The sequence below is a fragment of the Pipistrellus hanaki genome (genome assembly GCF_964339955.1).
Source record: "Pipistrellus hanaki genome assembly, chromosome: 4".
Taxonomy (NCBI): domain Eukaryota; kingdom Metazoa; phylum Chordata; class Mammalia; order Chiroptera; family Vespertilionidae; genus Pipistrellus; species Pipistrellus hanaki.
The window spans coordinates 93,030,232-93,057,261 of NC_140506.1; the positions used below are offsets into that span (position 1 = coordinate 93,030,232).

The following is a 27,030-nucleotide window of genomic DNA, read 5'->3' on the forward strand; positions in this document are numbered from 1 at the left end:
ATCCAGGCGTCCGTGCGCAGGGCCAGACGCGCACGCGCCTCGTTGATTGATTTCCGGCAGCGTGGCGGAACCACCCCGTCGTTTCGCGCCGTTTCGCGCCGTTGGTGACGCCTGCGCGCAGCGCCGGACGGCAGTATGGCCGCCATGGCGTCGCCCTTCAGCGGGGCGCTGCAGCTGACGGACTTAGACGACTTCATAGGGCCGTCTCAGGTGGGTCGGCCCGGGCGGGCGGAGGCCGTACACGGCGAGGAGGGGGGGGGACGGCCTGTCTCCCGTCGGTTTCTCCCCTGAATACTGGGATCGGGCCTCCGGCCAGCTTCCTACCCCTGGGGGAAACCGAAGCCAGGGAGGGCGGTGCCCGCACCGGATTACTATGCCCCCTGGGCCAGGTCCGCGGACTTGGGGGACGCGGGCTCGCCGCCCCGCACCGCCCGGAGACAAGTAGGAGCCCGTTATCATGGTGCCCTCAGGGTGACGTGTTAGGGGTGTGCGGGGCCAGCCAGTCCTTCCACATCCTGCAGTCCTTTCCCACGGTCCACATTCACTGACTGTCAGGGAGCCTGAGAGAACAGGGATGGGCGGGGCCGGGGACATAGAAGCTGCACTCGGAGCTTCGCAGATGGGTATACGGCGAAATTTCAGCCGCCAGGCACCCAGCTGGGGAGGGATGGGCTCAGGATTGGGCTTGGGAAGACCCTGCCAACCTTCTCTGAGCCACAGTTCCTTCTGTGTAAAGGGGTGAGACATCCCACCCCCGTGGCCAGAGCAGGGGAGCTGGTCCGTGAATGTCAGGGTGTGTGGTCACTGGCATTGCCCTCCAGGAGGAGAGAACTTGCCCCTAAAGGAAACCAGCAACTACATTTGGAAAGGGGTGTTGTCCCAATCTGGTGTACCTGCCTATCAACTGCCACCAGCTCTGCGGGCCCAGGACTTGGAGGGGGGGAGGGTTTGCATAGTTGAGCCCCAAGAGGAGGAGGGGAAGGCAGGGGTGAGCTGTGACAGGCCTCCTGCCTGGTCTTCCTGGGGCTGGTCATGTTTAGGAAGGCCATGGCCAACGAGCTTCTCCTAGTGGTAATGTGGCAGATCGGAAGGTGAGGAGAGAAATGAACTTTTTTCTAGAATACTAAATAGGGAGTTGACAGCCAGAGAGAACACTCCTGCCAATTCCTAGGCTTCCTCTTAGTGGCCAATGTAACACTGGCTCTCTGGGGGGTGGCCACGCCTCCCGGTCACACTGAGAAGAGTAAAAGGTCAAAGTTGGCAGTGTGTGCTGACAGGTTAGCATGAGGCCTAGTGGTTAGCTCCAGCCTTACAGTGACTGACCTGCAGAGTGACCCTCAGTGCCAGCAGGTGTTAGAACATGTGCCCGCTCAGGCCTGGTTTGGGGTCTCTTCCTGGTATAGGACTGCATCAAGCCCATGAAGATCGATAGGAAGCTGGGAAGTGGCGTGGCCAAGATCCACATTGAAGATGATGGGAGTTACTTCCAAGTGAGTCAGGTAAGTTCCTGCTCGGATGACCGGAAACTCGTTTCACCATTCCACCCAGTCACAAGCGCAGTGACCATGAGACCTTCCACTCCTGCCAGTCCTTTTTCAGTTCAACAAACTCACCGATTGTCAGGGAGCCTGAGAGGTCAGGAATGGGAGGGGCCGGGGACATAGAAGCTGAATATGGAGCTTGCTTTGTTCTGCAGAGGGGCTTCTTTTTGCAGAGATGGTAGTTCCCATCTCCCCCTCTCTCTGCCTCTGTCTCTGAGTTCTGATTGCATAAGATTTTCCTACTTAGACCCCTTGCTCTTAGTGAGTACCTACTTCCTGTATAATTAACAATGACAAAATCCTGATCTAATGTTGTTAAAATTCACCCCGCTGCTCTAGTGTTGCTCAGTGGTTAGAGTGACGGCTCAGAAGGGTCCCAGGTTCATTCATGGTGAAGGGCACATGGCACATGATGGACCTGGGTTGCAGGTTTCATCCCCTGCCTGGGTCTGGGCACATGAGAGAGGCAGCCAATTCAAGTGTGTCACATTGATGTTTCTCTTCCTCCCTTCTACTCTTTCTTTAAAAATGAATGGGGAAAATATCCTCAGGTGGGGATTAACAATAACAACAAAATTTCCACCCCGCCTCTCTGCCATTGAACTCTGTGCCATCCTGTGGACTATAGGCACCAAGTGTACTGGGCCCAGGAACCCCTTCCACACAGGGGGAGGAGCCCCAGGGTGACTCCTGGTGGGGGACACTGGATCAAGCCTCTACAGGGGAAAAGCTGGCTATTAACTTGGTGCAGGAGGGTGAACACATCAGGGCTCCCACCTATTGCAGCACAGGGGTCTGGGTTCTTTTTAGGGAAAAGACACCTCCGGAGGGGTCCCATGAATGAGGGGGCCCAGTTGAGGTGGAGGTGTCAGTGTGTCCTGCTGTCTGGAACAGCGGTGCTTGATACGGAGGTAAGTTGGGAAGCTCATCCGCCTCCTGCTTGGTCCTACATTGCATCCCGGGCCTTCAGGCGGATCTGACTCTAAAAACACGTACTGAGCTCAGATTGTGGCTTTGTGCAAAGCACGGGCCTAGTGAACTCAGCTGAGGGTTCCAGTCTTGGCCTCTGTGGCTCACTGGCCGTGGTTCAGACCATGCCTGCTTTTGCAAAAGGAGTGACGGGCACAGCTGGAATAATCTGCATCTAAGAAAAGTCACTGAGTTTCAGCCTGATACTGGACTCGAATGCCAAGTTCTCTGCTTGGCCAAGTCTGATTTGTTGCTGTCCATTGTGTCTTTCTCAACTCCAGGTGCTGGCACTGGGCAGATATAGCCCACTGCACAGGCTCCACCATCTCCTCCTTCTGCCCACTTTCCTTCTTCCTTTCCTCTCCCTTGCCATGCTCTTCCTCTTTCAGAGCCTGGCCTTTGGCATTTCCCTTTCCTCATGGTCCCATGAATGCAGCCTGGGGACCAACAACCCCTCCAGGGGCCTTGTAGAGAGTTGCCAGCTCCAGCTGAGTTTGTACCAGTCAGAATTCGATGGTGCTCTTTAAATCTAGAATGTGTATAAGTACTCCTGTCATAAGTAACTTTTAAAAACTTGTGGCACATAAAGCCAGCTAACTGTCATGTTGGTTGTCAGTGTTGTGAGCAAGAGAATCAGGGTTTCCCAGAGCCCTCTTTCCTCGTGCTGAGGGGCCGTTTGCTTACCGGTTCTTGTGCTTCCAGGACGGAGGGACACGGAAGCTGGAAAGGGCCAAAATCTCACTGGACGACTGTCTGGCATGCAGTGGCTGTGTCACCTCAGCAGAGACCGTGCTCATCACTCAGCAGAGCCATGAGGAGCTGCGGAAGATTCTAGATGCCAATAAGGTAAGTGGTGGACAGTCTTCGAGACTCTGCTGTAACCCAACATCAGCCCAGCATCCTTCATTCATGCTGTCCAGGACAGCTCCTCTCCTGGTTCTGTTTGTCCTGCGTCTCCAGTGACCCCACATGTTTAAGTCTACTCAGTGGGATCTCAAAGAATTACTTGTCAGTATTTCCACAGTGAAATGTCAGGCCCTGAACTCTGGGTTCTGTGTACATAAAAGCGGCATGCCTTGATGGAGCCGAGCCCTCTCGCCAGCTCTGGCACACTGGGAATCAGTACAGAATTCGTAACGTGAATGGTGTGTCCTTTGTTGGCAGACAGCGGCTCCTGGTCAGCAGAAGCTGGTTGTCATTTCAGTCTCACCCCAGTCCAGCGCATCGCTGGCTGCAAGATTCCAGTTGAATCCTACAGACACCGCCAAGAAGTTAACTGCATTCTTTAAAAAACTAGGTAGGTGAGGAACCTGTGTGAGTGCTACTGTTTGGAACGCAGGCATGGAGAGGAGGCTCTTCATGCCTCCAAATCACTGAACCTCAACATATCAGAAGCTATTATGAGTTCGACTTTAACTTGAAGTTTTTGCTTGATGTTTGGAAGCGGTGCCATTTAAGAGGGAGCCATCTGAATGCTGACTACACTCTGCCAGATCTGAAATTCGCCCACTCTTTGTATTTCTGAATATTATTATCAAGGCATATTTCCCAGACCTGTTCTGGGTCTGGCTCAGATAGAATGGCTGACCTCTTTGTATGCCGAGAGCAGGTAGGAGGTTGGGGAGAGCCTGATGCATATGGATGTCCTAGGCCAGTGGTCGGCAAACTCATTAGTCAACAGAGCCAAATATCAACAGTACAATGATTGAAATTTCTTTTGAGAACCAGATTTTTTAAACTTAAACTTTTTCTAATGCCACTTCTTCAAAATAGGCTTGCCCAGGCTGTGGTATTTTGTGGAAGAGCCACACTCAAGGGGCCAAAGAGCTGCATGTGGCTCACGAGCTGCGGTTTGCCGATGTCTGTCCTAGGCGGATGCTAAGTGCAGGTGAAGGAAGCCAGTTGTCAAACACAAGCTTCCCAGGTAGCAGCACAGGCTGTCCACAGCACAGCATGTCCTGTGACACTAGAACTGTGTGCTTCCTGTGGCCGCTGTGGGAGGCAGACCCTCTGCTCCTGGCGGCATGGTCAACAGCACCCCACACTTGGCATCCTTCATGGGCTCATGGGTGCTCCCCTTGCAGGGGCGCACTACGTGTTTGATACCGCCTTCTCGAGGAACTTCAGCCTCCTGGAGAGCCAGCGGGAGTTTGTGAAGCGATTCCGAGAACAGGCCAACTCCAAGCAGGCCTTGCCCGTGCTGGCTTCTGCCTGCCCAGGTGGGCTCACACTGCTGACCAGATCAGCCGGATGTGGGTAGTGGGAATGCTGGGGGGAGGGGCGGGGCGGGGAGGTTCTGTCACCTAGAACGGCCTCTTTGGCAGGAGCTGCTCTGCTCTGAGAGTCACGTGTAGTCACTTCAGTTCCCCCAAGACAGCAATCACGTGGATGCTGGAAATAGAGTGGGGTGTTCTTTAATGGGACGGCACTCCTTGTACAAGTAGGTCCACCCCCAGAATGTCATGTCACAGCCCACAGTGAGAGGTGAGCTATGAGCCACCCCCCTTTGTTCCACATTGGCCTCAGGCTGGATCTGCTATGCCGAGAAGACCCATGGGAGCGCCATCATCCCCTACATCAGCACCGCCAGGTCCCCGCAGCAGGTCATGGGCTCCCTGGTCAAGGACTTCTTCGCCCAGCAGCAGGTAACGGACATCCAGCGCTGAGTGAGTGGGGGGCATGGTCTTGAAAGATGAGCTAAGACCTGCAGTGTCCAGGGACCCACTCACAGACTTGTGGTCACTCCCTGGCTGCTTCAGGCCATGCCTGCGGGGTCTCCCTGTTCCACCCTAATAGGACCCCTTTGCTGCTGGGGTCAGGCAGTGACCACGTTTCCACTTCTCTCCGTACAGCATGTGACCCCTGACAAGATCTACCACGTGACAGTGATGCCCTGCTATGACAAAAAGCTGGAAGCGTCCAGACCTGACTTTTTTAGCCAGGAGCACCAGACGCGAGAGGTGGATTGTGTCATCACGACAGGTGTGGGTCCTGCCACCCTGAGCCCCTGACCTCCAGGTGTGGTTCCCCACGCCCAGGGCACAGGCTGGCATTGCCTAGGGCTGCCCCCAGGCTCTGGCTAGAGCTGTCGTCCCGTGTGCAGAGCACCTCAGGGCCTAGCATGCGGCAGGGCCCTCCCTCAGAGCCTGGTTGGTGTTTACAGCTGTCCTGTCTCAGGTACCTAAAGCAGACTGGTCTCCCAGCACCGCCAGTGTCTGCTCTAAAATAGTCTGTACACCCAGTCAGCACTTGAGCGCCAACCTATGAACCTGACAATTGATTCCCAGTCAGGGCACATACCTGGGTTGCAGGCTTGATTCCCAGTGTGGGGTGTATAAGAGGCAATTAATTGATGTTTCTCTCTCTTCCTTCCTCTCTGAAATAATATATATATATTCTGTACAAGGAGATGGGTGAAGAGTTTTGTCAGCCTTCTGGCTCACATTGATTATTCCATTTCTTTTCTTTCTTTTTTTTTTCCAAAATATATTTTATTTATTTTTTACAGAGAGGAAGGGTGAGGGATAGAGAGTTAGAAACATCGATGTGAGAGAATCATCGATCAGCCGCCTCTTGCACACCCCCTACTGGGGATGTGCCCGCAACCAAGGTACATGCCTTTGACCGGAATCGAACCAGGGACCTTTCAGTCCACAAGCCGACGCTCTATCCACTGAGCCAAACCGGTCTCGGCTGATTATTCCATTTCTGAGTTGAGCAAACTCGCAGTGTCTCCAAATACTTTTTTTAAAATTTAAAAAAGAAAATTAATGTTGGAGAACTCAAACAGGGGAAGGTCTCCATGCATAAGCACATGCCCAGATGGCACACACTGTTGAGCACCTGGGAGCGGGGCATTCTGAGCCCCACCCAGTCACTGAGGGTGGTGCAGTCCCAGGGCCCTCCTGAGGGTCTTCACCTTGTGCCCAGGTTTGTCCTCTACCCACAAGCCAGCAGGTGGACATCCAGGCCTCGGTGACAGATTACGGGTTGCCAGGGGTGAAGATCAGGTGGGTGTTCTTTGACATTCTCTGTTTTTACTGAAATCCCAGCTGATGAGCATCTGTCTGTCTGTGGTTCCATTGCAGGAGAGGTTTCCAAGTTGCTGGAAGAAGAAGGGGTCTCACTATCAGAACTGGAGCCAGCCCCCCTGGACAGTGTGTAAGTCACTACCTGCCGGGGTGGCAGGGATGAACAGGCGTTCGGTGTCGGGGCACTGTCGACATTGGGCCTCCCAGGTGTCCTGGCAGGCAGCAGAAGCACGTGGTAAGGGGCAGTGTCCCTCTTCCCACTGTAGCTTCCTTCTGATTGGTTCCATGCCTGCCCCGTGATCTGTCTTGGTGTCCACAAAGATAGCTGTCATCAGAAATGACACCAACTTGATACAGGCCTGAGCTCACCAGGTCCAGGTGACTCAGTGGAGGGGGCCGGTGTTCTCCCACCTCCTGACACACCAACAGAGCCCCCAGGGGTCTGTGACTCATTCCCACCTAGAAAGCAAACCCCCTCGGCCATGAGAGACAGAGGTCACCTGGAGCCCTGCTGCCCCCTGAGCCTGACTCTCCCCCCAGGTTCAGCAGCGTGTCTGTGCAGGAGCCCACCAGCCATCGAGGTGGGGGCTCGGGGGGCTACCTGGAGCACGTGTTCCGGCATGCAGCCCAAGAGCTCTTTGGAATCCACGTAGATGAGGTCACCTACAAACCCCTGAGGTCAGTGGGAAGGGCTAAGGTTGGGGCAGCCTCGGCCCTGGGCCCCCTTGCTGAGGTGGGCTTGGTGGAAGACAGGGAGCTGGGTTTGGCACAGACCCCGAGTCACTGGACAGCAGCTGGTCCTCTTCTCTGGCTCCCTGAGTGGCCAGAACTCTCCAGGCCTTGATCTTCCTGTTGTAAAGGTCGGTGTCCTGCCCACCCCATGGCAGTCAGAGACCCGAGAGGCTAGTGATGGCAGGGTGGTGGACCCAGCTCAGGATGTCCTATTGGAATGTCCCATCTCACAGAAGGCGGGTAGGGCATTGTGTCTGACCTCACTTCACCACATGGCCATCCTTGGGAAGCGGTGTTCCCATTCTACAGATCAGGAAACCGAGGCTGGGGTGGGGTCACCTGCTGACTCGTGGGATTAAGCTTCCTGCCCTCCCTCTCCGTCACTGTCCTTCCCCGGGAGCTGTAAGGTTGCCAGTCATGCCTGTGGGTGAGGGTGAGTGTGGTGGTCTCTGCCCCCAGGAACAAGGATTTCCAGGAGGTGACGCTGGAGAGTGAAGGCCGAGTCCTGCTGCACTTCGCTGCGGCCTACGGCTTCCGTAACATCCAGAACCTGGTGCAGAAGCTCAAGCGAGGGCGCTGCCCGTATCATTATGTGGAGGTCATGGCCTGCCCCTCAGGTATGCTCAGCAGGCCCTCTCAGATGGTGCGGGGCCCTCTGTGGGGTCCTGTAGTCCTGGTGCGAGCACCCCCCATGCCATGCCCTCACCCTGCCATCCTGTTCTGCCACAGGTTGCTTGAACGGCGGAGGCCAGCTCAAGGCCCCCGAGGTGCCCAGCAAGGAGCTCCTGCAGCATGTTGAGAAGCTGTACAGCATGGTCAGGACGGAGGCACCAGAGGATGTGCCTGGGGTCCGGGAGCTGTACGAGCACTGGCTGCAAGGTGAGGGCTCGGAGCGTGCCAGCAGCCTGTTGCACACAAGCTACCACGCAGTGGAGAAGGCCAGCTCTGGCCTCAGCATCAGGTGGTAGAGGCCTCATCATAGCCAGTGCCAGGACCTCAGGACCCAAGGCTTTGCCCCCAAAGTGGTGGGTGAGCTGCGAGGATGTACTGGAACCCACACAGAGGTGGGACTCAGGACCACAGCCAGTGAAGATGCCTTCCAGCCTGCACTCGCCTGGACTCCCCCGCACAGGCCAGCTTCCGTAGGGTCCTGACCCCTCCACAGGCCCGTGTCCACGGCAGTGCCCTCCTCTTCCTGGTGTGGTGAGCCAAGTGTGGGCGGGTTTCAGCCAGTCCCATGCGGAGCTTAAGGCAGAGTAAAAGTGGAGTTTCACCTGACCCATGTGGCTCAGCTGTTGAGCATCAACCTATGAACCAATGATCATGGTTTGATTCCGGTCAGGGCACATGCCCAGGATGCAGGACCGATCCCCAGCAGGGGGCATTCAGGAGGCAGCCAGTCAATGATTCTCATCGATATTTCTCTCTCTCTCCTCTGAAGTCAATAAAAATATATTTTTTTTAAAAGTGAGGTTTCTTTCCCCCATTTCTAGAGTTAAGTCCTGAAGCTCAGGTAGGGATGGGCCAGGCCTGCCCAGGTTAAGCTTACAGCCCAGCACGGGGCCCTATTGCACTTGGCAGCAAAGTACACTGGCAGGAGAGCAGCACCCAGCCCATGACACCCCTGCTGGGGAAGCTGTGGCCTCTAGGGCCTGGGAACCTGTGTTCTCCACTGCTGGGTCCCCCCTTACAGGGGGAAGGAAGGGAGGGAGAAAACACTGGGCTCTGCCTGCAGGCCGTCCCCACTATAATAAAGGACTTCCCTCTGAAAACAGCTTCTAAGAGCTGCCAACATTGAAAACATTTTTTCAAAAATTTTTTCCAAAGCCTTGTACACTTTTTCCCAAACATTCAGATCTCAGGCTCAAGTGCACCCCAGAGAGGGGCCCACATGTCCACCACCAGGAAGCACCAGAGTTCCCACTCTCCAAGGCTAGGCACCCGTTGGGTGGGGCCTGGACATGCTGCCTGACCACAGCAGGTCCATGCTGGACTCTGGTTAAAGTGTGATGGGGAATGCTCTCTTTGGCAGCACATACCTTAAAACTGGAACAGTACAGAGATCAGCATGGCCCCTGCGCAAATGACACACAAATTCAAGAAGCATTCCATTTAAAAAAAGAAAAACGATCAGGAACCCCCACTGCAGCATGAGAAGCGCCTGGAACTGTGGTCACAATGGCTCAGCTTCCCGCCCACTCAAAGCTGCCCCCTCCCTGCAGAGTGCCTCCAGCACCACTTTCCCAGACAACGTGAGCAAAGGCTCCTCTTGGCAGGAACGGGGTAGCATGGGGGAACTGCTGGGCACGTGCTGGAAGAAGACTTCTCCAGCAGCTTCTCCCAGTGCCAGTCAGCCCGGTAACAACCGGTCCCTGGACTCCTCCCAAATGACCAGGGAGGCCCCACGAACGGGGTTGGCCCTGAGTCAGCCTGCTCTGAAGTGCAGCCCCTGCGGAGAGCACAGGACGTCCGTGAAAGGAGGCACTTGTACACAGCACTGCCACAAGCAGAGAAGGGGGAGGCACTCAGCCTGGCTGGCCTGGCCAGGCCCCTCCCCAGACCCAAGCACCCACCACACCCAGCCTGTCCTGTTCTGGCGAGCAAGTACTCATTCAGCACCCTGGCACAAGGTATGTGCACAGCCTGTGGTTTGTGCAGGGGGGCTGGACCCCAAGGAAGGGGAAGGGACAGTTCGCTGTCAGGGAGTGTGTGCCCAAGGTCTCCACCAGTTTCCAGTACATCTGAGCTGTGCTCTCCAGGTGCCACCTGCAGCTAGCCACAGACAGCAGGTTCCCTGAGGTGGAGGCAGGTCAGAGAAGGTGGGGGTGCAGGGCAGCTGTACTGGAGCACACCGCAGTCAGATTGGGACACTCATCTTCCCGCAGGAAGTAGGTCAGATGGCTGGAGGTCAGCTGGGCCTCAAGAGGCAGCACACATGGATGGCCCCAAACTGCTGCAGAGGACCAGCTGGGTGAGATGGGCAGCCCAGGCGCATGCTCACCAGAAGCTTTTTGCTATGCGCCTGTCTGTGGGTCAGCACACAAATGGTGCTCATTGTCACTCAGTACCACCAGCATGGGCCACTGATATGCCAGCATGGCTCCTGCAGACAGGCGGGAGCTGGATCACAGGGGTGGTGGCCAATGCCCTTAAGCCTCTGCCGGCCCCCACCACACTAATTGGTGGAGGATGGTCAGTACAGTGGTCAGTGATACACCCTCACGGCCCCTGATCTCCAGCAGGTGAAAGGATGGGAGTTAGGGAGTTGCCAATGCTCCAGGTGCCCGCCCCCAGGCAGGCCTTTGCAGGTGGGGGTGGGGGAGATCCAGCAATTACTGAGCTCCCGGAGTGTATGGAACAGTTAGGCACCAGAAGAAGGGAAAAGAGGCAGGGGTGGTCCTAACCCCAGGGGAGACCCAAGATACAATTAAGGAACCTTAAATGCCAAACCACCAGGGATGAGAGAGCAGAAGAAGGATCTGCTCCAACCAGGGTGGTGGGGCGCCTCTTTGAAGGAGGGCTGGTCAGTCGCACCCCAAGACACCTGGGCACGCATTCTGCCCGCACCCTGTTGAGCAGGGCCACAGCCACGGTCTTCCGCGTGTGCTCCTCGATGACTAGATCACGTAGTTGTCCTCAGCCCCTGACCTTTGGGATTTCAGAGCTCAGTCCCTCCGTGCCCCCTGCAAAGCAGGCTCCCAGCGTTCTGAGCTCCCTCCTCACAGTAGGGCTTCCCTCTCTGGACTGTATGCCGCGCTGTAGACGGGAGGGGTCAGCTCCACGCACACACTGGGAGCCACACAAGGAGCTCTGCTCCCTGCTCCAGGGACTACCCGGAGGGCCCGGATGGAATCCCTCGCTTCAGGCTCAAGGTGACCGGCTGCCGCGGACGCCAGTTCCAGCCAAACCACCGCTCGCTGCAGGCCGCGCCCCCCTGAGCCACGCCCCCAGCGCGGTTTCTCAGCCCCGCCCTCGCCCAGGCTCCGCCCCATCCCCAGGCGCGGCCTGAAGGGCACCCGACAGAGGCGGTTTCGGGCGGCGCTCAGCCTGACCGCCACCAATGGCTCCCAACCCCCCCACCCTCCCCCGCCCAGAACCTGCGTATGGAGGGCCCCAAACCCCCGCACCGGGCGCGCGCGTGCGCTGGACAGAGCCTTCATGATCTCCCCGCCCCTAATCAAGACATCTGCGCCCCCTTCCCTCAGGCTGGGGAGTGTGGGGATCTGCAGTCTCAGCGCTCAGCCACCACTGGGAGCCACAACGAAGGCTTCTAATGGGAGTGAACCATAGGGTAGGGCAGGGCACCTCCTACAGCAGTGCCCGCTGCCTCACACCTGTCCAGACAATGCTTGTAAGCACTCCTGGTTCCATCCACACCCCGGAAAATGCTGGGGTGCAGGTCTGCATTTCCCAGCTGAGGCAACTAAAGCCAGAGAAAAAAACGGCACGCAATATATGAAGGAGCTGAGTTCTCCGCACCTCCCCAGCCACTGAACTGCTGTGCGCCCTTTAGTGGGGGAGAGGGCGGGGAGGCGGGAGACTCCGGGGACCAACAGAGGCCTTAGCAACACAAGCCTAGTGTCAACAGCAGGCCAGTAAATGAAGCTGCACTGGGCTAGGGGCAGCCAGCGTTCCTTTTGACTATGGAGCGAGCAGCAGCCGCAGGCCCCAGGCCAGGGGCCCCATCTCAGGCCATTAAGAATGTGAGTCTTCCCAGGGTGCTGCTGCTTCTACCTTGGGGTTGGGATCCTCCCTGCCCCCTCAGGAGCATGTCCTGGGCCTGATCCTTAGCACGGCCCTGGCTTCCCCATCAGCTAGGCTGGGTATGTGGGGGTAGATGTGGGTGTGGGGGGGCCACAGACTAGGCCTGAGACCCACCTGTGGGATGGGTGGTGGTTCTTCCCCAGGTTCTACCACTGACTGAGGATTCGCCACCAAAAGTCCCCACGGACGCCCCAGCCTGGGTCACCAGCCTTAAGACAGAGCTTCCCTCAGAACTAGAACTGAGTGAGGAGCAACGGCTGCAAGTGAGTATAGGGGCTCTGAGGAACTGGGGGGGGAGGGGTACCCACAGGATCCCACAGGTACCACCTCTCACCCCGGCCACCCACAGATCTCCAAGGAGCTGGTCGACCTGCAGATCACAACCCTTCGTCTGCGGGAGCAGCATGAGACTGAAATCTTTGAGCTGAAGAGTGAGGTGGGCGCTGATGTGTGCCCACATATACCAGCCCGAGTCCTTGGCGGAATGCATACCTAGGACCAGTGCTACTGGGGGGAAAAGGGGTTTGTAGGTGTGCCCCTCCTGACAGGTGACAGGGTTCTCACAGAGTATCAGAGTCCCTGAGTGTCCCGGACGCGCTGTGTGTCCGTCCATGTGTGCCCAGCTGGGTGTTGATCTGGCCCAGAAGGCAGGTGCACCTGCCCACCCTGCTCACCCCACAGGTCCTGCGGCTGGAGAACCGGGTGCTGGAGCTGGAGCTGCAGGGAGATCGCGCAGCCGCAGCAAAGCCTGACCCAGGGCACCTCCAGGCATTTGCACAGGAGCTTGAGCAAAAGGTCAGGGGTCAGGAACCCTGCAACCATCACACTCTTCAGGTCACCATGAGCACATGAAGGGCCTGACTGGTGGGAGCCAAGTAGGGGGTGCAGCAGGGGTGCAGTGAGGCTGGCACCTACTCTCCTGCACAGGCACAGCCCAAGGTCTCCAGACTCCCGAGAACGAACTGCAGAAGCTGGGAAATGGCGTTCGTGGGCAGTCACCTAGCCCGGCGCCTGCTCGCGTTCCTCCCAGCCCAGGGTTGAGGTGGGGCGGTGCAGGGGAGCCAGAGCTTGGGTTCTCATCCAACCAGCCCTGTGTACTCCACAGCTACAGGGAGAAATGAAGTGGACACTGGAACAGCACAGGGCCGGCCAGCAAGCACTGGAGATGCGTGTGTGAGTGGCTGCCTCACCTGGCACAGTGCCCGGAGCAGCTGTTCCAAAGGGGCGGAGAGAGTCCCTATCCCGGGCCTCACTGAGCCTCACACCCATGTCTGCAGGGCAGCCCTGGGCCAGCAGCTGCAGGGAGCCCAAGAGGAGGCCAGGATGGCTGGGCAGCAACTGGCTGCACAAGCTGTGGTGAGGCCGTTATGCCCACTTTGAGATCTGGGGGACAGGGGTCCTATAAGCCTTGTAAAGGACCACCTCATGGGGCACAGGCTCAAGGCTGCCTCCACCCCTAGGTGTTGTCCACCTGCCAGGGCCAGCTCCGCCAGGCTGAGGCTGAGAATGCCAGGTTGCAGTTGAAACTCAAGAAGATGAATGAGGAGTACAGCATTCGGCTACAGCGCTACTCCCGAGCCCTGGTGGTGAGCCCTGGGCAGGGTGGTGCTGTTGTGGGTGAGAGGCCCCCGGGTCCTGGGGAGCCCACGCCTGGCCTGGATTTGCTGACCTGTTGCAGGGACCCTCTGGGCCTCACCTACTGCACCGCAGAACCTGCTCTACACAGGAGTTGTGGGGAGGGGTGTGGGCCCTACCAAGCTCAGGCTGCACCCATCTCCTCCAGGAATATGCAGATGGCACAAGCCAGGCACCTACAGCCGAAGCCCTGCGGACATTCCTGGAGACCACCCTGGGGGACATCCGAGCAGCACACCACAGCCGTGAGCAACAGCTGGCCCGAGCTGCTCGGGTCTACCGTAAGCGCCTGGCAGACCTGAGCCAAAGACACGAGGAACTGCTAGGTGCCCACAGGTAGGCCCTTCTCCTGAGACGGGCATCTGGGGTGGGGTGGCTCTACATGACCCCCCCCCCCAGGTGGTTCAGTGTGCAGCAGGTGCTGGCGGAGCCCAAAGGGACACCTGGGAAACCCAAGGCCACCTCTGATGAAGCCACCTCCAACCTGGAGCCACCGCCTCTGCGCCTGGTCACCGAACGTGGCCACCTTCGGGAGGACCAGGCGAGGCTGGAGACACAGCTGCAGAAGCTGCAAGTCCAGGTGACCCCTCACTGCTGCTCCACGCTGGCCTGGGGGCACAGAGCCCCGAACTCACCCAGCAGCCCACCCCAGACTCTGCTGGGCCCCACTCCAGGGCGTCTGGGCAGCCGCCTTGTTCAGCTGCCAGATTCAGAGGGCTCAGCGCCTTGTTCCTTTTCCCACAGAAGAGGCCTGCCGAAGCCTCCCCGGAGAGCGCCTCAGAGCTACCGTGAGTGCCCTGATGGGGATGCTGGGGGGCCTGCAAGGGGGTCATTCATTTATTCTAACAAGTCCTAACCGCTGGGCGGGGTTCTGGTTGCAGCAGGGAAAGTGGTGGGTCTGTGCCCTCCCTCAGGTCTGCATGGGAGACACTAATGATCTCAGAAAAGCCAGTGCCCGGGGGAAGAGGGCCCTGACGGGAGAAGGGCTGTCCTCAGTGGGAGGTTAGGGGAGCCCAGGAGAAGATGCTTCAGCTGAGCCAAGGGGCAGGACAGGAGCAGGTTCCCAGTGCCCCGCACAGCCTTGCCTCTGGGCCCCCATGCTTCCAACTGCAATGAGCAGGGGTTGTGCAGGCCCACCTCGCAGGGTTTGGGGAAGCAAACCCCCAGCCTAGGGGGAGGCCCCCATCAGCACCCTTACAGACACTGGGGTCACTTTCCCCCATGCACAGATGGCTCCCACAGTGGGGGGGACCTTGCTGTCCTGAACTTGCCCCCAGCCACCACCTAAAGTATTTAGGTGTCCCGACTTGAGCAGTGCCACTGGTCAGCTCCCTCATGTCCACCCCACTTCTCTCACAGAAATCTGGAAGCTGAATCCTGGGCCCAGATCCAGCAGAAACTCCGGGACTTCTATCATGACACCCAGGTAGTGAGGGGGCAAGGCGTGGCCAGAGATTCCGTCCTCCTACTCTGTCTGGCTCATGGCATATGCCCCTCCGATGCCAGGCAAAGCTGGAACGCGAGCGGGCAGAGCTGCTGGTCAGGGCCACGAAGGCTGAGGCCCAGCTCTCTGAGCTTCAGGAGTACGTGGACCAGCACTTGGGCCGGTGAGCTTTCAGAAAAGCGGGGTGGGTGGGGATCTCAAACGCCAGAGGCAGGGCTTGTCCACGGCCTGGCGGATCACTAAGGCTGGCCCCTCCGAGCAGGTACAAGCAGGAGATCCTGAGGCTGAGGAAGCTGGTGGGTCCAGGAGACCCACAGAAAGTGAGGGCCGCACCTCCACCCAAGCCTCAGCGCCCAAGGACCCGCAGCCGCTAACCAGTCGTCAGATAAGCTCGGAGCACAGCTCTTCCCGGCCAGCAGGGCGCCCTCCCCACAGACCCGCCTCGGGATGTCATTGAACCCAACCCTCCACACAACAAGAGTCAGAGTGGAGCCCACTGAGTCTTTATTGTGTCCACAATGCAACGGTCAGCCAGCCTGAGAATCAGGGGCCCTAGGGCCCGAGGCAGAACTGGGTGCTGGGGCAGCCTGCCCACCTGGCCCACCACCGAGGAAGTCATAGGCCCAGACACGGTCCAGGCCCTCACCCACCACAGCCACAGGCTGCCAGGTGGGCAGGGGGAAGCGCCCCGACACCACGCGGGCCCCCTCCGGTAGTTCTGCCTGCAGCTTTCCCTCCAGCAGTGGGAGCTGTGGGAGAGAGCGGGAGAGTGGGGTGGGCAGGGCGGAACACAAGTGCCCCTGCCCAGCTCCTCCAGGCCCAGCACATACACTGGTGGCCTGGGCCTCCCCTGGGGCTAGCAAACCCTAGACCTACCACGCTGGGCGCCAGGAACACAGACACATTGTAGCAGTCCCTCAGGCTCACCTGCAGGAAGAGGTCACCCCAGTAGGGAATGGAACTCCAGCGGTCTAGTGGGCGTGGGGTTACCTCGACTTCTGAGTGCAAGCCCCAGCATGCCCAGGAGGCAGGGACGCCTGGGGCTGTCAGCAAGGTAGCCAAGCCAGAACGGAAGCGTGGAGGTCAGGTGTGGGGTCTGAAGGAGTCCAGGACTCCCCAGGTTACCTTCCAGAGATCCTCCCGGTGGTAGCGGACACTACCGGCACAGCCTGCCTTCCAGGCATACAACCTTGCCAGCCCCACCAGCCAGGGGTTCAGCTCATAGCCCACAGCTGGGCGGAGACCGCATCTGTGGGCAGCCAGCACCTGTGCGCACCAACAGCCTCAGAACCAGCAGGCTGGGAGAGAGCAGTGAGGGTGGCCCTGTCCCGCCCCCCACACTGCTTACAATCCGGCCATCGCCAGAGCCCAGGTCCACCAGCTTTCCCGAACGGCCCCGCAGCAGCGACAACACGTTCTCCACCTGCCGCGCACTCGCTCCAGCATAGGGCACCTGGGCAAGGAGACAAGTGGCTGGGAGGGCTCGAGTCCCTGGCCACTCAGGCTCTCCACACGCCTGGTCCCCAAATCGAAATCATACCGGTACTGGGGCAAGCCTGCTCCTGAGCTTCTTTCTCAGGGTGAGCTGTCCTGCCTTACCCGACACAGGTCCCAACCACAGCCCCGCTGGCCCTTATGCAGCACCCACTGGGCTTCATTCACCATAACTGGGCTCGGCGCCTCGATCCAGGCCCCGCCCTCATCCCTGGCCCCGCCCCGGTCATAGCCCCGCCCCTCCGCAGGCCCCGCCCCTCACCTGCAGCCGCAGTGGCACCCGGCGGAAGCCCGGCTGCAGTAGCAGCGCCCACACGGCGTAGACCGCCAGGCCCGAGCCCGCCGCCGCCTGCAGCAGCTCAAACCAGCCCAGCCCCCGCTCCCGCAGCTCCGTCAGCGCCTCTGCCGGGTCGTCCGGCTCCATGGCGGTGGGACTCGCTGCTCAGAAGAGGTGCCCTTCGCAGGTCCGACACCATCGCACCGGCCCGAGGCGACGCCGGAAGTGGCCGGACGGAGGGTGACGCCGGAAGGGACCGACCGGACTCGCGGCTTGTCCTCTCGCGTTCTGCTCTGCCGGGACCCAGGGTCCCTCTGTGGCGCTCACCCTAAAAGCAGCGATTTCCAACTGGTGTGCCGCGAGAATGTTTAAAACAGGCAGGACCGTCTTAGTCAGGGACCTTGACCTCGTTTCCCTTGACTGTCACATTTTAAGAATGACAAACCACTGTGATTTGGCAATTATTCCCGGAGTCCACTAGTCTTAATAAACGGGGTCCTTCCCTTTCTCTCTAAAAAAAAAAAAGAAAGAAAAAGAAAAAAAGAATGACAAACCAGCCCAGCCTTGTGTGGCTCGGTTGTATGGGGCTTTGATTCCCAATCAGGGCACATGCCCAGGTTGCCGGCTGGATCCCCGGGAAAAGGGGGGTGGGGGGAGTAAGCGTGCAGGAGGAAGCGGATCAATGATTCTCTTCCATCATTGATATTTCTCTCCCTCTCCATTCCTCTCTCTGAAATCAATAAAAATGCATTTTAGCCAAAACCGGTTTGGCTCAGTGGATAGAGTGTCAGCCTGCGGACTGAAAGGTCCCAGATTCGATTCCGGTCAAGGGTATGTACCTTGGTTGCAGGCACATCCCCAGTGGGGGGTGTGCAAGAGGCAGCTAATGGATGTTTCTCTCTCATGGACGTTTCTAACTCTCTATCCCTCTCTCTTCCTCTCTGTAAAAAATCAATAAAATATATATTTTTAAATGCATTTTAATAAATGACAAACCAACCCAACAATAAACCGTCTGTTGTGAATGGATCAAAATTATACCTCTTTTTCATCAGATCGTCGAAAAATATATTTTTGGTGAGTCCCAGAATTTTAGTAATTAGTTTGTGTCATGAGTGAAAAAGGTTGATAATTGATGGCTTAAACCATGGAGATCGCCATCACCACAAAGGACTCCACAGCCAACAGCTAGACCTGGTGGCACAAGGGTAACTCCTCTTGCCTCAGAGCCCCTGTCCTTTTAGTTAAAATGAAGAAATCATCATGGGATTCCCACACCCCCATCATCTGGTACCCAAGCCATTAAAGTCCTGCATTCTCATCACACGCAATACTTTCCTGCTGGCTGTCTCACCGATGAAACTGACCTGGCTATTATCCCCCTTCACTGACAAACCGCAGGACTGCTTGATGCTGACAGATCATCTTTGACTCCCCATGACAACTTACAGGAAATTCCTCGTTCTTATTTAAATAATTTTCTTTTTTTTTTCAATCCTCACCCAAGGGTATGTTCATTGCTTTTAGAGAGAGGGGAAAGGAAATGGAAAAACATGGATGTGAGAGAGAAACAAAGATTGGTTGCCTCTTATACACCCCAACTGGGGACCAGAACCCACAACCTAGGTATGTGCCCTGACTGGGAATTGAACCCATGACCTTTCAGTGTACCAGATACTCCAAACTGGCTAGAGCTGATTGTCCTCATATAAATGGTAAATATTGTGCTGGGCATGCTATTTTTTTATGATTTTTTTCACAAATTTGCGTTTCATCCTTGTGCAAGGGCCATGCCAATCTTCTCTGTATCCTTCCAATTTTGGTGTGTGTGCTGCCGAAGCCAGCACTGAGTATGCTTTTTTAAAAATATGTTTTTATTGTTTTTAGAGAGAGAGAGAGAGAGGAAAAGGAATAAAGAGAAAGAAACATCCATCAACTGCCTCCTACACACCCTCTACTGGGGATCGAGACTGGAACCCGGGCATGTACCTTGACCTGGAATCAAACCAGTGACCTCTTGGTGCATGGGTTGATGCTCAAGCCACTGAGCCACACAAGGTATGCTATTGTAGCCACTTTTGAAGTCATCAAGGCAGCACCTTGCCTCTGGCTACCTCTGCCCAGCTGACTGAATCATACACTTACTCCAGTTTGTGCTCTTGCCAAGGGCAAAACCAAACATTTATATCAACAGTTGCTATCCCTCTGGGGTAGCTCTGACCTTGGAATGCTATGCAAATCACAAGGTTTCCTTACCTCTAATGGGATACAACTAAGTATGGCTCTTAAGACCAAAAACTAATAGATCCCATACTCCCACCAGCCACCTTGGCTATTAAGATACTTGGCCACTCCCTGCTTGACTTCCTGGAAGCTAAAGCAAACAACCTCACTCATATATTTCCAACAACAGCACTGCTCTCAAAGGAACCAACAGCCAAACGTCCGTCATGGTGCAAAGGGATATTCCTCAAATGATAATTTAGAAAAACTGACTAGGAATGCTCTAAAATTGGCCTCATTGAAGGAAAAACAATACTGGAACTGTAATCATTATTGGTTTGATGAAAAGAAAGAACTCTGGCTTGAGCCAAATAACAATCCACTCCTGCCAGAAAGTCTAAATCCCCATTACTGTGCGTGCATTGAATTGTTGGTCGGTGATAAAATTATAACCGTTATGAACCAAGACTGGTTTGGAAATGTTATTACGGCCACAAAAAGCATCTACTTTTCTTGCCCCACCTGCCCAAGAAATAGCCCAGGAGAATCTGTCCACACCACCCCCAGACATTTTTTTTATTTTTATTAAATTATTATCTGTGTACATATTTTATCATTGCCCCCCCCCTCCAGCCCCAGACATTTTAAAGTGCCTAATGGATCATTCTAGGTTTTGCAAATGGACTTGATTCATCTACACCCATCTCATGGATACAAGTATGTCTCGGTAAAAATTTGTGTTTCCTTTTGGGTCAAAGCCTTTCCATGTTCACAAGCTACATGTCTATCCAGTGCCTAATTGTATGGGGGAGGGGGGGACATCTCTACCTAGGAAACCCTCCTTGAGCTCCATAGTGACTGGAGAACCGGATTTACTGGCCAAATATTATGGCTAGACTGTGCCAGTTGGCCAGTGCTATAGCATTTTCACTTGTCATCCTCTGTACTCAGGACTAGTTGAACAAGCCAATGGCATTATCAAAACTCAATGGGCAAAATTTTTTTTTTAATTTTTTTTTAAATCAATCTTTATTGTTCATATTATTACAAAGGTTCCTCATTTTTTCCCCCCTCCACCAGGTTCCCACCCCACCCTCCGCCCCCTCCCCATCCCCCATTGTCCTCATCCATAGGTGCACAGTTTATCTTCAGTCTCTTCCTCCCTCCCATTCCCCGATAGTAAATCCCTTTTCAGATAGTAAATCAGTTACTTAGCATTTTCTCATATCAAAAATACCTCCACATGCTCAATGATACACTTCACACAAAAGACATTTCCAAATAGGTCAACCAGCCTCATTCAGGCCCCACCCAAGGCACTCACAGATCAACACCCCAGCGCTATACTAACTCAACACATCCAGATCTAAGCCTTTATCACTTGATTCAGCAGGCCCTCAAGTTCCTGCAAAAGTTTCCAGCCATGTCTGAGAGGCAGCCGTGGGGTAGGGGCAGGCGAGGAGCAAGCTGTTCCGGGCCTGGCTGCTCCGGGCCTGGCCTCTGTTGCTCTGGTCCGTTCCACAACCAGCTGCTCCGGGTCTGGTCACTGTCGCTCCCGACCTAGTTGCTCTGGACTTGGCTGCTGCTGCTCCGGGCCTGGCTGCACCCGACCCGGCTGCTCCCGGCCTGGCCTCTCTCAATGGGCAAAATTTGTGGAAACTCTTCACATACCTTGGCTGAAAGCGTTGCCATTGGTCCTTCTAAATTACAGATCCACCCCCTTTAGAACTCATAAACTCTCAACCTTTGAAATAGTCATAGGGTGCCTGATTCACCGAGCCCCTGCCTCTTTTGATCTACAGCTAATAAAAGCAGTACATTTCAATATTCCAAAATCTATTACTAGTATGTCCATTGAAATTAACCACGTTTGGCCCTAGCCAGTTTGGCTCAGTAGATAGAGCGTCGGCCTGCAGACTGAAGGGTCCCAGGTTCAATTTCAACCAACAGCACATGCCCAGGTTGTGGACTCAATCCCCTGGGGGCGTGCAGGAGGCAGACAATCAATGATTCTCTCTCATCATTGATGTTTCTATCTCTCTATTCCTCTCCCTTACTCGCTATCCACTGAACCAAACTGAAACCAGTTTGGCTCAGTGGATAGAGCATCGGCCTGCGGACTGAAAGGTCCCAGGTTTGATTCCGGTCAGGGGCATGTACCTTGGTTGTGGGCACATCCCCGGTGGGGGGTGTGCAGGAGGCAGCTGGTCGATATTTCTCTCTCATTGATGTTTCTGGCTCTCTCTCCCTCTCCCTTCCTCTCTGTAAAAAATCAATAATATATATTTTTTTTAAAGAAAGAAAGAAAGAAAGAAAAGAACCATGTTTGCCCTGGCCAGCATGGCTCACTGGCCAGAGTGCTGGTCCACCCACCAAAGGGTCTCTGGTTCAATGTCCAGTTAAGGGCACATATCTGGCTTTTGGTTTGCTCACCCCAAGTTGGGGCTTGTTCAAGAGGAAACCGATTGATGTCTCTCCCACATAGATCTCTCTCTTTCTCTCTCTCTCTGAAAGCAATGGAAAAATATCCTCAAGTGAGGATAAACAAACAAAAAAAAACACACCATGTTTTTCACTGAAACCGGTTTGGCTCAGTGGATAGAGCGTCAGCCTGCGGACTGAAAGGTCCCAGGTTCAATTCCGGTCAAGGGCATGTACCTTGGTTGCAGGCATATCCCCAGTAGGAGGTGTGCAAGAGGCAGCTGATCAATGATTCTCCCTCATCGATGTTTCTAACTCTCTGTCCCTCTCTCTTCCTCTCTGTAAAAAAATCAATAAAATATATTTTAAAACAAACAAACATGTTTTTGTTTGCAATAGCAAACACCATCTGCTGCACATGGCTAATTCTTCTGGTTAAGCAGGAACCCAATTACACAAAGTTTAGGGAATGAGTCCACTGGTTACAGTAAACTTCACCTGAGTCTCCATGGTCCTTTGACCTATTTAGCTGATTACCTCAGGTCCTCAATCCTGATTGAGGACCATTATACAAACTGGATTATATTCTGCTCGTTTTGTTTTGTACAATTTTCTTTCTTTTTTTTAATCCTCACCCGAGGATATGTTTTTTCATTGATCCTATGGAGAGAGGATGCGGGAAACATCAATCAATTGGTTCCTCATGAACATACACTGACTGGGGATCGAACCCGCAACCTGGGTATGTGCCCTGACTGGAAATCAAACCCGTGACCTTTTGGTGCACAGGGCAATGCTCTAACCACTGAGAACACCGGCCAGGGCTGTTGGTATAATTTTCAAACTTTGTACCTGTTACCTGTCAGATTCTGTGGAAACGATGCCCTAATGATGCTGCCTCGTGGTTCTGAGATGATCTGCAACGCGTATAACACTGTTAAGACAGACTCTAGATGGGCATCCCTTCCTTGTTAACCATTTCCAATTCCTACTCGCTTTCCCTCCTACATGGGGCATGACAACCAGGAAAGGCCCTTCCTGACAAGAGGGACAAAACTCCTAACTGTAGAAAATGGATCATTGGTCAGTGAGGCCTTCAGAGAAAGATCTTCTTTCCACACCCAACCCCACCGCCCCCACTCCCCAGAGAAAGATCTTGATCAAAGGGGGAAACATGTGTTATGTCCGTCATCACAATGGACTCAGAGAAGCTCCTGTGTCCCTTCACCCAAAAGGACTGAGAGTTGCCCAGACGACAGCAAAGTGGGAGAAGAAAACTGAAAGCTACGCAAGGGACTGAGGTGCCAACATGAAGTCATCTGAAGAAATTAAAGACTGAAGTGGAAGCTACTCCTCTAATCATGTTCCTGCTCATGCTAGCATCTGTTAGCTTCCAGTCTTCTGCAAAGGGGGAAACATAAAAAAAGAATGAAGGAAACCTTATAAAACTGGAGTCAGGAAACCCTGAAGGGGAAGCTCTCCTGCATTCGCCTTGCAGACTCTCCAACAAGGAAGCCTACTTTGTCACTCCAGCAGGAGGAATTTTCTCCTTACCCAGCCCCAGCCCGGCCACCACCCTCTACTCCTGCTCTACTCCAGTGGTCGGCAAACTCATTGGTCCACAGAGCCAAATATCAACAGGACAACGACTGAAATTTCTTTTGAGAGCCAATTTCTTTAAACTTAAACTTCTTCTAACGCCACTTCTTCAACATAGACTCGCCCAGGCCGTGGTATTTTGTGGAAGAGCCACACTCAAGGGGCCAAAGAGCTGAATGTAGCTCTCAAGCCGCAGTCTGCCGACCACAGCTCTACTCCAATGGACTTTTGCTTATAACTATTTCTCTCGACTTCCTTTTTCTCTATACAAAAACAGTCACCTTCGTTCTCCAGACTTGCCTGTGATTCGCTAGTTTGCAAGCCCCAAATTGCAATTCCTCTGCCATTCTCAAATAGACTACTTTTTGGCTGGTAAAATAGCTATTTTATTTTTAAGGTTGACAGTGGAAAATGGCCTCACTGGGGGTGGGCAGCCTTTAGGCCTGGACATACTGGGTCACAGCCAGGCCCTTTACAGCTGTCTCAGCGAGACTGGTGGGGGCTCTGTCTATCAGAACACCCCAAGGCAAGCCAAGCCTAGGAGCAGTTGCCCAGATACGCTCCGGGCTCCCTCCCACAGCTGACAGTCCCAGTGTGGTGAGAAACCGATAGGCCCTGCTCGGAAGACCTGAGCCCTGAACCTGTCTCCTAGGGGCTGTCCCTGTGCCCTCCCCTGAAAGGGAGGGTGTGCCCTAGGCTCCAGGCTGGGGAACTCTTACACGCACTTGTCTCTTTTCTCGCACTATCCCTGGTGCCACAGCCGCAGAAGGCGCTCGGTAAAAGCTTGTTGACTAGGCTGTGCCCGCACGGGCACGCCCTCCTCCGGCGCCTCGGGGCCCGCGGCAGTGGTGTGGACCGTTACTGGCACAGCTTTGTACCTTGGATCGCGCTGAACATGAATCACAGCCCCGGGGCCCTCCGGTATGTTCCAGAAGAATTTGAAGACAACGTTATCTCAAATGAAGATGTCCTAGGAACGTGACTGCACGCTTTCCAGGCCCTGTTCACAATGATTTCAATCACCCGTAGGATATCTTGACTGTGCTTCCAGAACCTGTTCAATCGAAATATCAAGACCTGCTTGACAGTTCAACATCCAAGGGTGAACGTGCTTGAACACAGACATCGTCAGCAAAATATCTTTAAGCCAAAAGAAATTCTGCATAAGATATTGGGTTTCAGCGCTGCCTGAGCAGCCAGCTCAATGGTTTCCGCTGGAAAAGGTGTCTGCATTACTAAGAGAGGCGACCTCCCCCTCCCCACCCACCCTCCTCCTGGCCTCTCTCCAGAGCCCCACTCCCACGCCCCTCCATCAGGTACCACTTCAAAGGGGCAGAGGGGGTGGTATGGGCAGTGGCATAGGCCCGGCTGAATTCCTGAAAGCAGGGTGCACAGCCAAGCCAGGCCGCACCAAAATGGCCCCAGCCCATGAAGAGGAAAGTGCCGGGGCCAGCATGGACACCATAGTGCAGTGGGTGAGAACGGAGGCCTGCACCGGGCCCCCAGAAGCGCCTGCCAGGAACAACGCAGTGCCTGGTAGAGGGACACTGCCACGGTGATAACAGACTCCTGTCGTGGGCAATCCTGTGGGTGGTCCCATGGATCACGGCAGGGACACATGGCTCGCATATAGGGGAGGGGAGGCCCTCCGCCCCATTGGCGTGGCAGGCCCTCTCACCAAGGTCACTAGTGCCCAAGGCCAGGAGGAGCTGGGTGTCACTACCGGGCCTGCAGGCACCTGGGAAGATGGTCAGTGCAGGTCCTGCCCTCCTCTGGCCCACCCAAGGCCTCCTCCCACCAATCGGAGGCAGGAGGCCACAGCAAACGACCAGACACCCACTCAGGGCCATGAGGCAGTTGGGATCCCAGGGAGCACATGTGTACAAACCCTGAAGACCCCCTGCATTCAGGGTGATGCTTGCAGGCTCATGCATGCACCCACACACATGCATAGACACAGGCCTGAGGGTTGTGCCTAGCACACCCCACCTGAAGCTCAGTGTCCTGATGCCTGCTCTGGCTCACACATCTTGTATGCAGTAACCCCTATGGGCTCCCAGAGCTGTCTCCGAGGCCTAGTCACCAGCGTGGGAGGTGGGGTAGGGGTGGGAGGGCAGCAGTAGGATATGGTGGGCACGGAGCCAGGAGGCAGAACAGAGACACTCCACCCACTATGGGGTCAGGCTCTAAGTTCCAGGAGAGCAAAGAGCTGGGCCTGCTGCCCTGCAGGGAGGTGGGGCATCTCCATGGTGACAGGCTCACACTGGACTTTTGTTATATTGGGATGGGGGAGGGGAGGGAGGTCGCCACTGGGCCAAAGTGTCCTGGACAGCTTTGGCCTGAAGTTTTGATACCGCGCCCCCCCCCCCCCACACACACACACACACACACCATCAACCCCAATCCCTTAGGGGCTAGGGACCTGGGTTGCTCAGGCTGGCCTCCCCTTCCCCTATTCTGTCACCTGCGGGCTTTTTCCCTAAGAAAAGACCGGTTCTGGCACGGCTGTGTGGCCTCTGAAGAGCGCCTAGTTCCTCCCCGTGGTGGAGGCCACGCGGCGGCTGAGGTCGCGGTGCAGGGTGCCTGCAGGAAGGGGGCCCACGCTCGCGAGGACCCCAGCGCACGCCTTGGCCCGGCCCGGGCCCTCAGACAGCAGCAGCTCCAGGGCGCCGCCCGCCGGCTCAGCGAAGACCTGCAGGCCCGCGACCGGGTCCGAGCCGCCAGGGGCAGGCGCAGCGCCGGCGGCCGGGTGGAGCCGCTCGATCCGCCCTCCGCACAGGCCAGGCCCAGCTGCCCGCGCTGCCGGCTCCTGAGTCGGGCGCTGGGGACGGATGCGCGGGACGGAGCCGAGGTCCGGCGTCCCCGCGCCGGCGGCCACACATCAGCGTGCGCTCCGTGCAGGAAACTGAGGCCCAGGGTCCTCCGCACCCCGCAGGGAGGGCCGGGACTCAGTGCGGGGAAGGAGCCCCCGCCCCAAACCCACTGGGCGGGCTATTCCACCCGCAGGCCCTGCTGGATCAGGGCGCAGCGCAGGGCGGACCGCGGGCAGTGCCTGCCCCTCCGGCTGCAGCCGTCCGGTCCTCCGAGAGGCATCGGCAGAGCGCAGAGCAGCGCATGGGGCGGCATGAGGCTGGGACAGAGCGGGGGAGCCTCCGGGATCCCCGGCCCCGGCTCCGGCCCCGGCCCCGCGCAATCCGTGCCACTGGCCGCCGGGCCGTGCGGGGCGGCTGAGCTGCAGGAAGCGGGCTGGGAGGGCGGGCAATCGCAGCGCCTCCGGAACTTTCCGCCAACCTCAGGAGGCGGTCGCGGGAGCGGGGACCACAATCCCGGGAAGGGGTCACCTGCTCTGCCTGCTCTGAGTCGCCCCCTCGAGGTGCCCCCGCCCCCGTGCACCGTCCCGGTCAGCCTGCTGTCCTCTGAGCCCTCGGCCAGGGCGGGGGTGGGTTCGATGCCCACTAGAACGGTGGGGTGGGGTCATTTCATCACGGGTGGCCCTTTCCAGGATTGGGACCCCGGCTCTCAGCCCCATCCCGCCCCAGTCTGGACCCCACCATCCCCAGGAGGGACAGATACCCACGGGAGGGGTGGCCAGGTGCCTGGGCTGCTGGCACCTGTTGCAGGAGCCGAGGGGCAGTCCTGAACCACAGAATCGGGTCCAGGGGTCCTGACGTGGGACCTTGAAATGGGGATCACTCTTAAAATGAAACCAGAGGAGTGGGGGCGGGGCACAGATTTACCACAGCCAGGATTTCCCCTCAGGGAGGGTCTGGGGAGTTCCAGACCTGGCAAAGATCCTGATGTGGGGGCCAAACGGGCAGGGCCTTCAAAAGCCCTGGAAAACCTCAGGGTCAGCTCAGAGAGGCCTCAGCCACAAAGCCAGAACTCAAAACTCATGCCCAA

The 27,030-nt window shown here is 56.2% G+C and overlaps 4 protein-coding genes across 11 annotated transcripts; 2 read left to right on the top strand and 2 right to left on the bottom strand.

Annotated features, from left to right (window-relative positions):
- Positions 1–57: 57 nt before the first annotated feature.
- Positions 58–8,740, top strand: CIAO3 (cytosolic iron-sulfur assembly component 3). The gene is made up of 11 exons (XM_084881223.1): positions 58–210; positions 1,404–1,499; positions 3,213–3,356; positions 3,675–3,807; positions 4,595–4,729; positions 5,037–5,155; positions 5,363–5,492; positions 6,599–6,671; positions 7,082–7,219; positions 7,733–7,890; positions 8,003–8,740. Exons 1-11 carry the CDS (start codon positions 136–138, stop codon positions 8,239–8,241), a joined length of 1,440 nt encoding a protein of 479 aa, XP_084737349.1. The 5' UTR covers positions 58–135; the 3' UTR covers positions 8,242–8,740.
- A 193-nt stretch (positions 8,741–8,933) lies between these two features.
- CCDC78 (coiled-coil domain containing 78) lies at positions 8,934–15,606 on the top strand. 7 transcript variants are annotated; one of them, XM_084881209.1, is made up of 13 exons: positions 8,934–9,903; positions 12,181–12,300; positions 12,387–12,473; positions 12,719–12,832; positions 13,143–13,210; positions 13,315–13,393; positions 13,498–13,623; positions 13,821–14,008; positions 14,072–14,252; positions 14,417–14,460; positions 15,032–15,098; positions 15,179–15,279; positions 15,379–15,606. In XM_084881209.1, the coding sequence occupies exons 1-13, from the start codon at positions 9,424–9,426 to the stop codon at positions 15,488–15,490; spliced, it is 1,767 nt and encodes a 588-aa protein (XP_084737335.1). In that variant the 5' UTR covers positions 8,934–9,423; the 3' UTR covers positions 15,491–15,606. The 7 variants fall into 7 exon arrangements, with proteins under 7 accessions (XP_084737335.1, XP_084737336.1, XP_084737337.1 ...); XM_084881211.1 differs by lacking the exon at positions 8,934–9,903 and adding an exon at positions 11,403–11,976; XM_084881214.1 differs by lacking the exon at positions 8,934–9,903 and adding an exon at positions 11,403–11,976 and having other exon boundaries at positions 14,091–14,252.
- ANTKMT (adenine nucleotide translocase lysine methyltransferase) lies at positions 15,604–17,518 on the bottom strand. Of its 2 annotated transcripts, XM_084881248.1 has the most exons (5): positions 16,873–17,515; positions 16,465–16,569; positions 16,242–16,382; positions 15,993–16,043; positions 15,604–15,865 (listed from the first exon to the last, which is right to left on the bottom strand). In XM_084881248.1, the coding sequence occupies exons 1-5, from the start codon at positions 17,032–17,034 to the stop codon at positions 15,644–15,646; spliced, it is 681 nt and encodes a 226-aa protein (XP_084737374.1). In that variant the 5' UTR covers positions 17,035–17,515; the 3' UTR covers positions 15,604–15,643. The 2 variants fall into 2 exon arrangements, with proteins under 2 accessions (XP_084737374.1, XP_084737375.1); XM_084881249.1 differs by lacking the exon at positions 15,993–16,043 and having other exon boundaries at positions 16,873–17,518.
- Positions 17,519–24,365: 6,847 nt separating this feature from the next.
- On the bottom strand, positions 24,366–26,256 carry METRN (meteorin, glial cell differentiation regulator; the record flags this gene model as incomplete). Its single annotated transcript, XM_084880831.1, is given in 8 exon segments — positions 24,366–24,610; positions 24,613–24,642; positions 25,299–25,353; positions 25,682–25,707; positions 25,710–25,730; positions 25,733–25,759; positions 25,762–25,951; positions 26,131–26,256. Coding segments are annotated over 8 exon segments (720 nt in total).
- Positions 26,257–27,030: the final 774 nt, after the last annotated feature.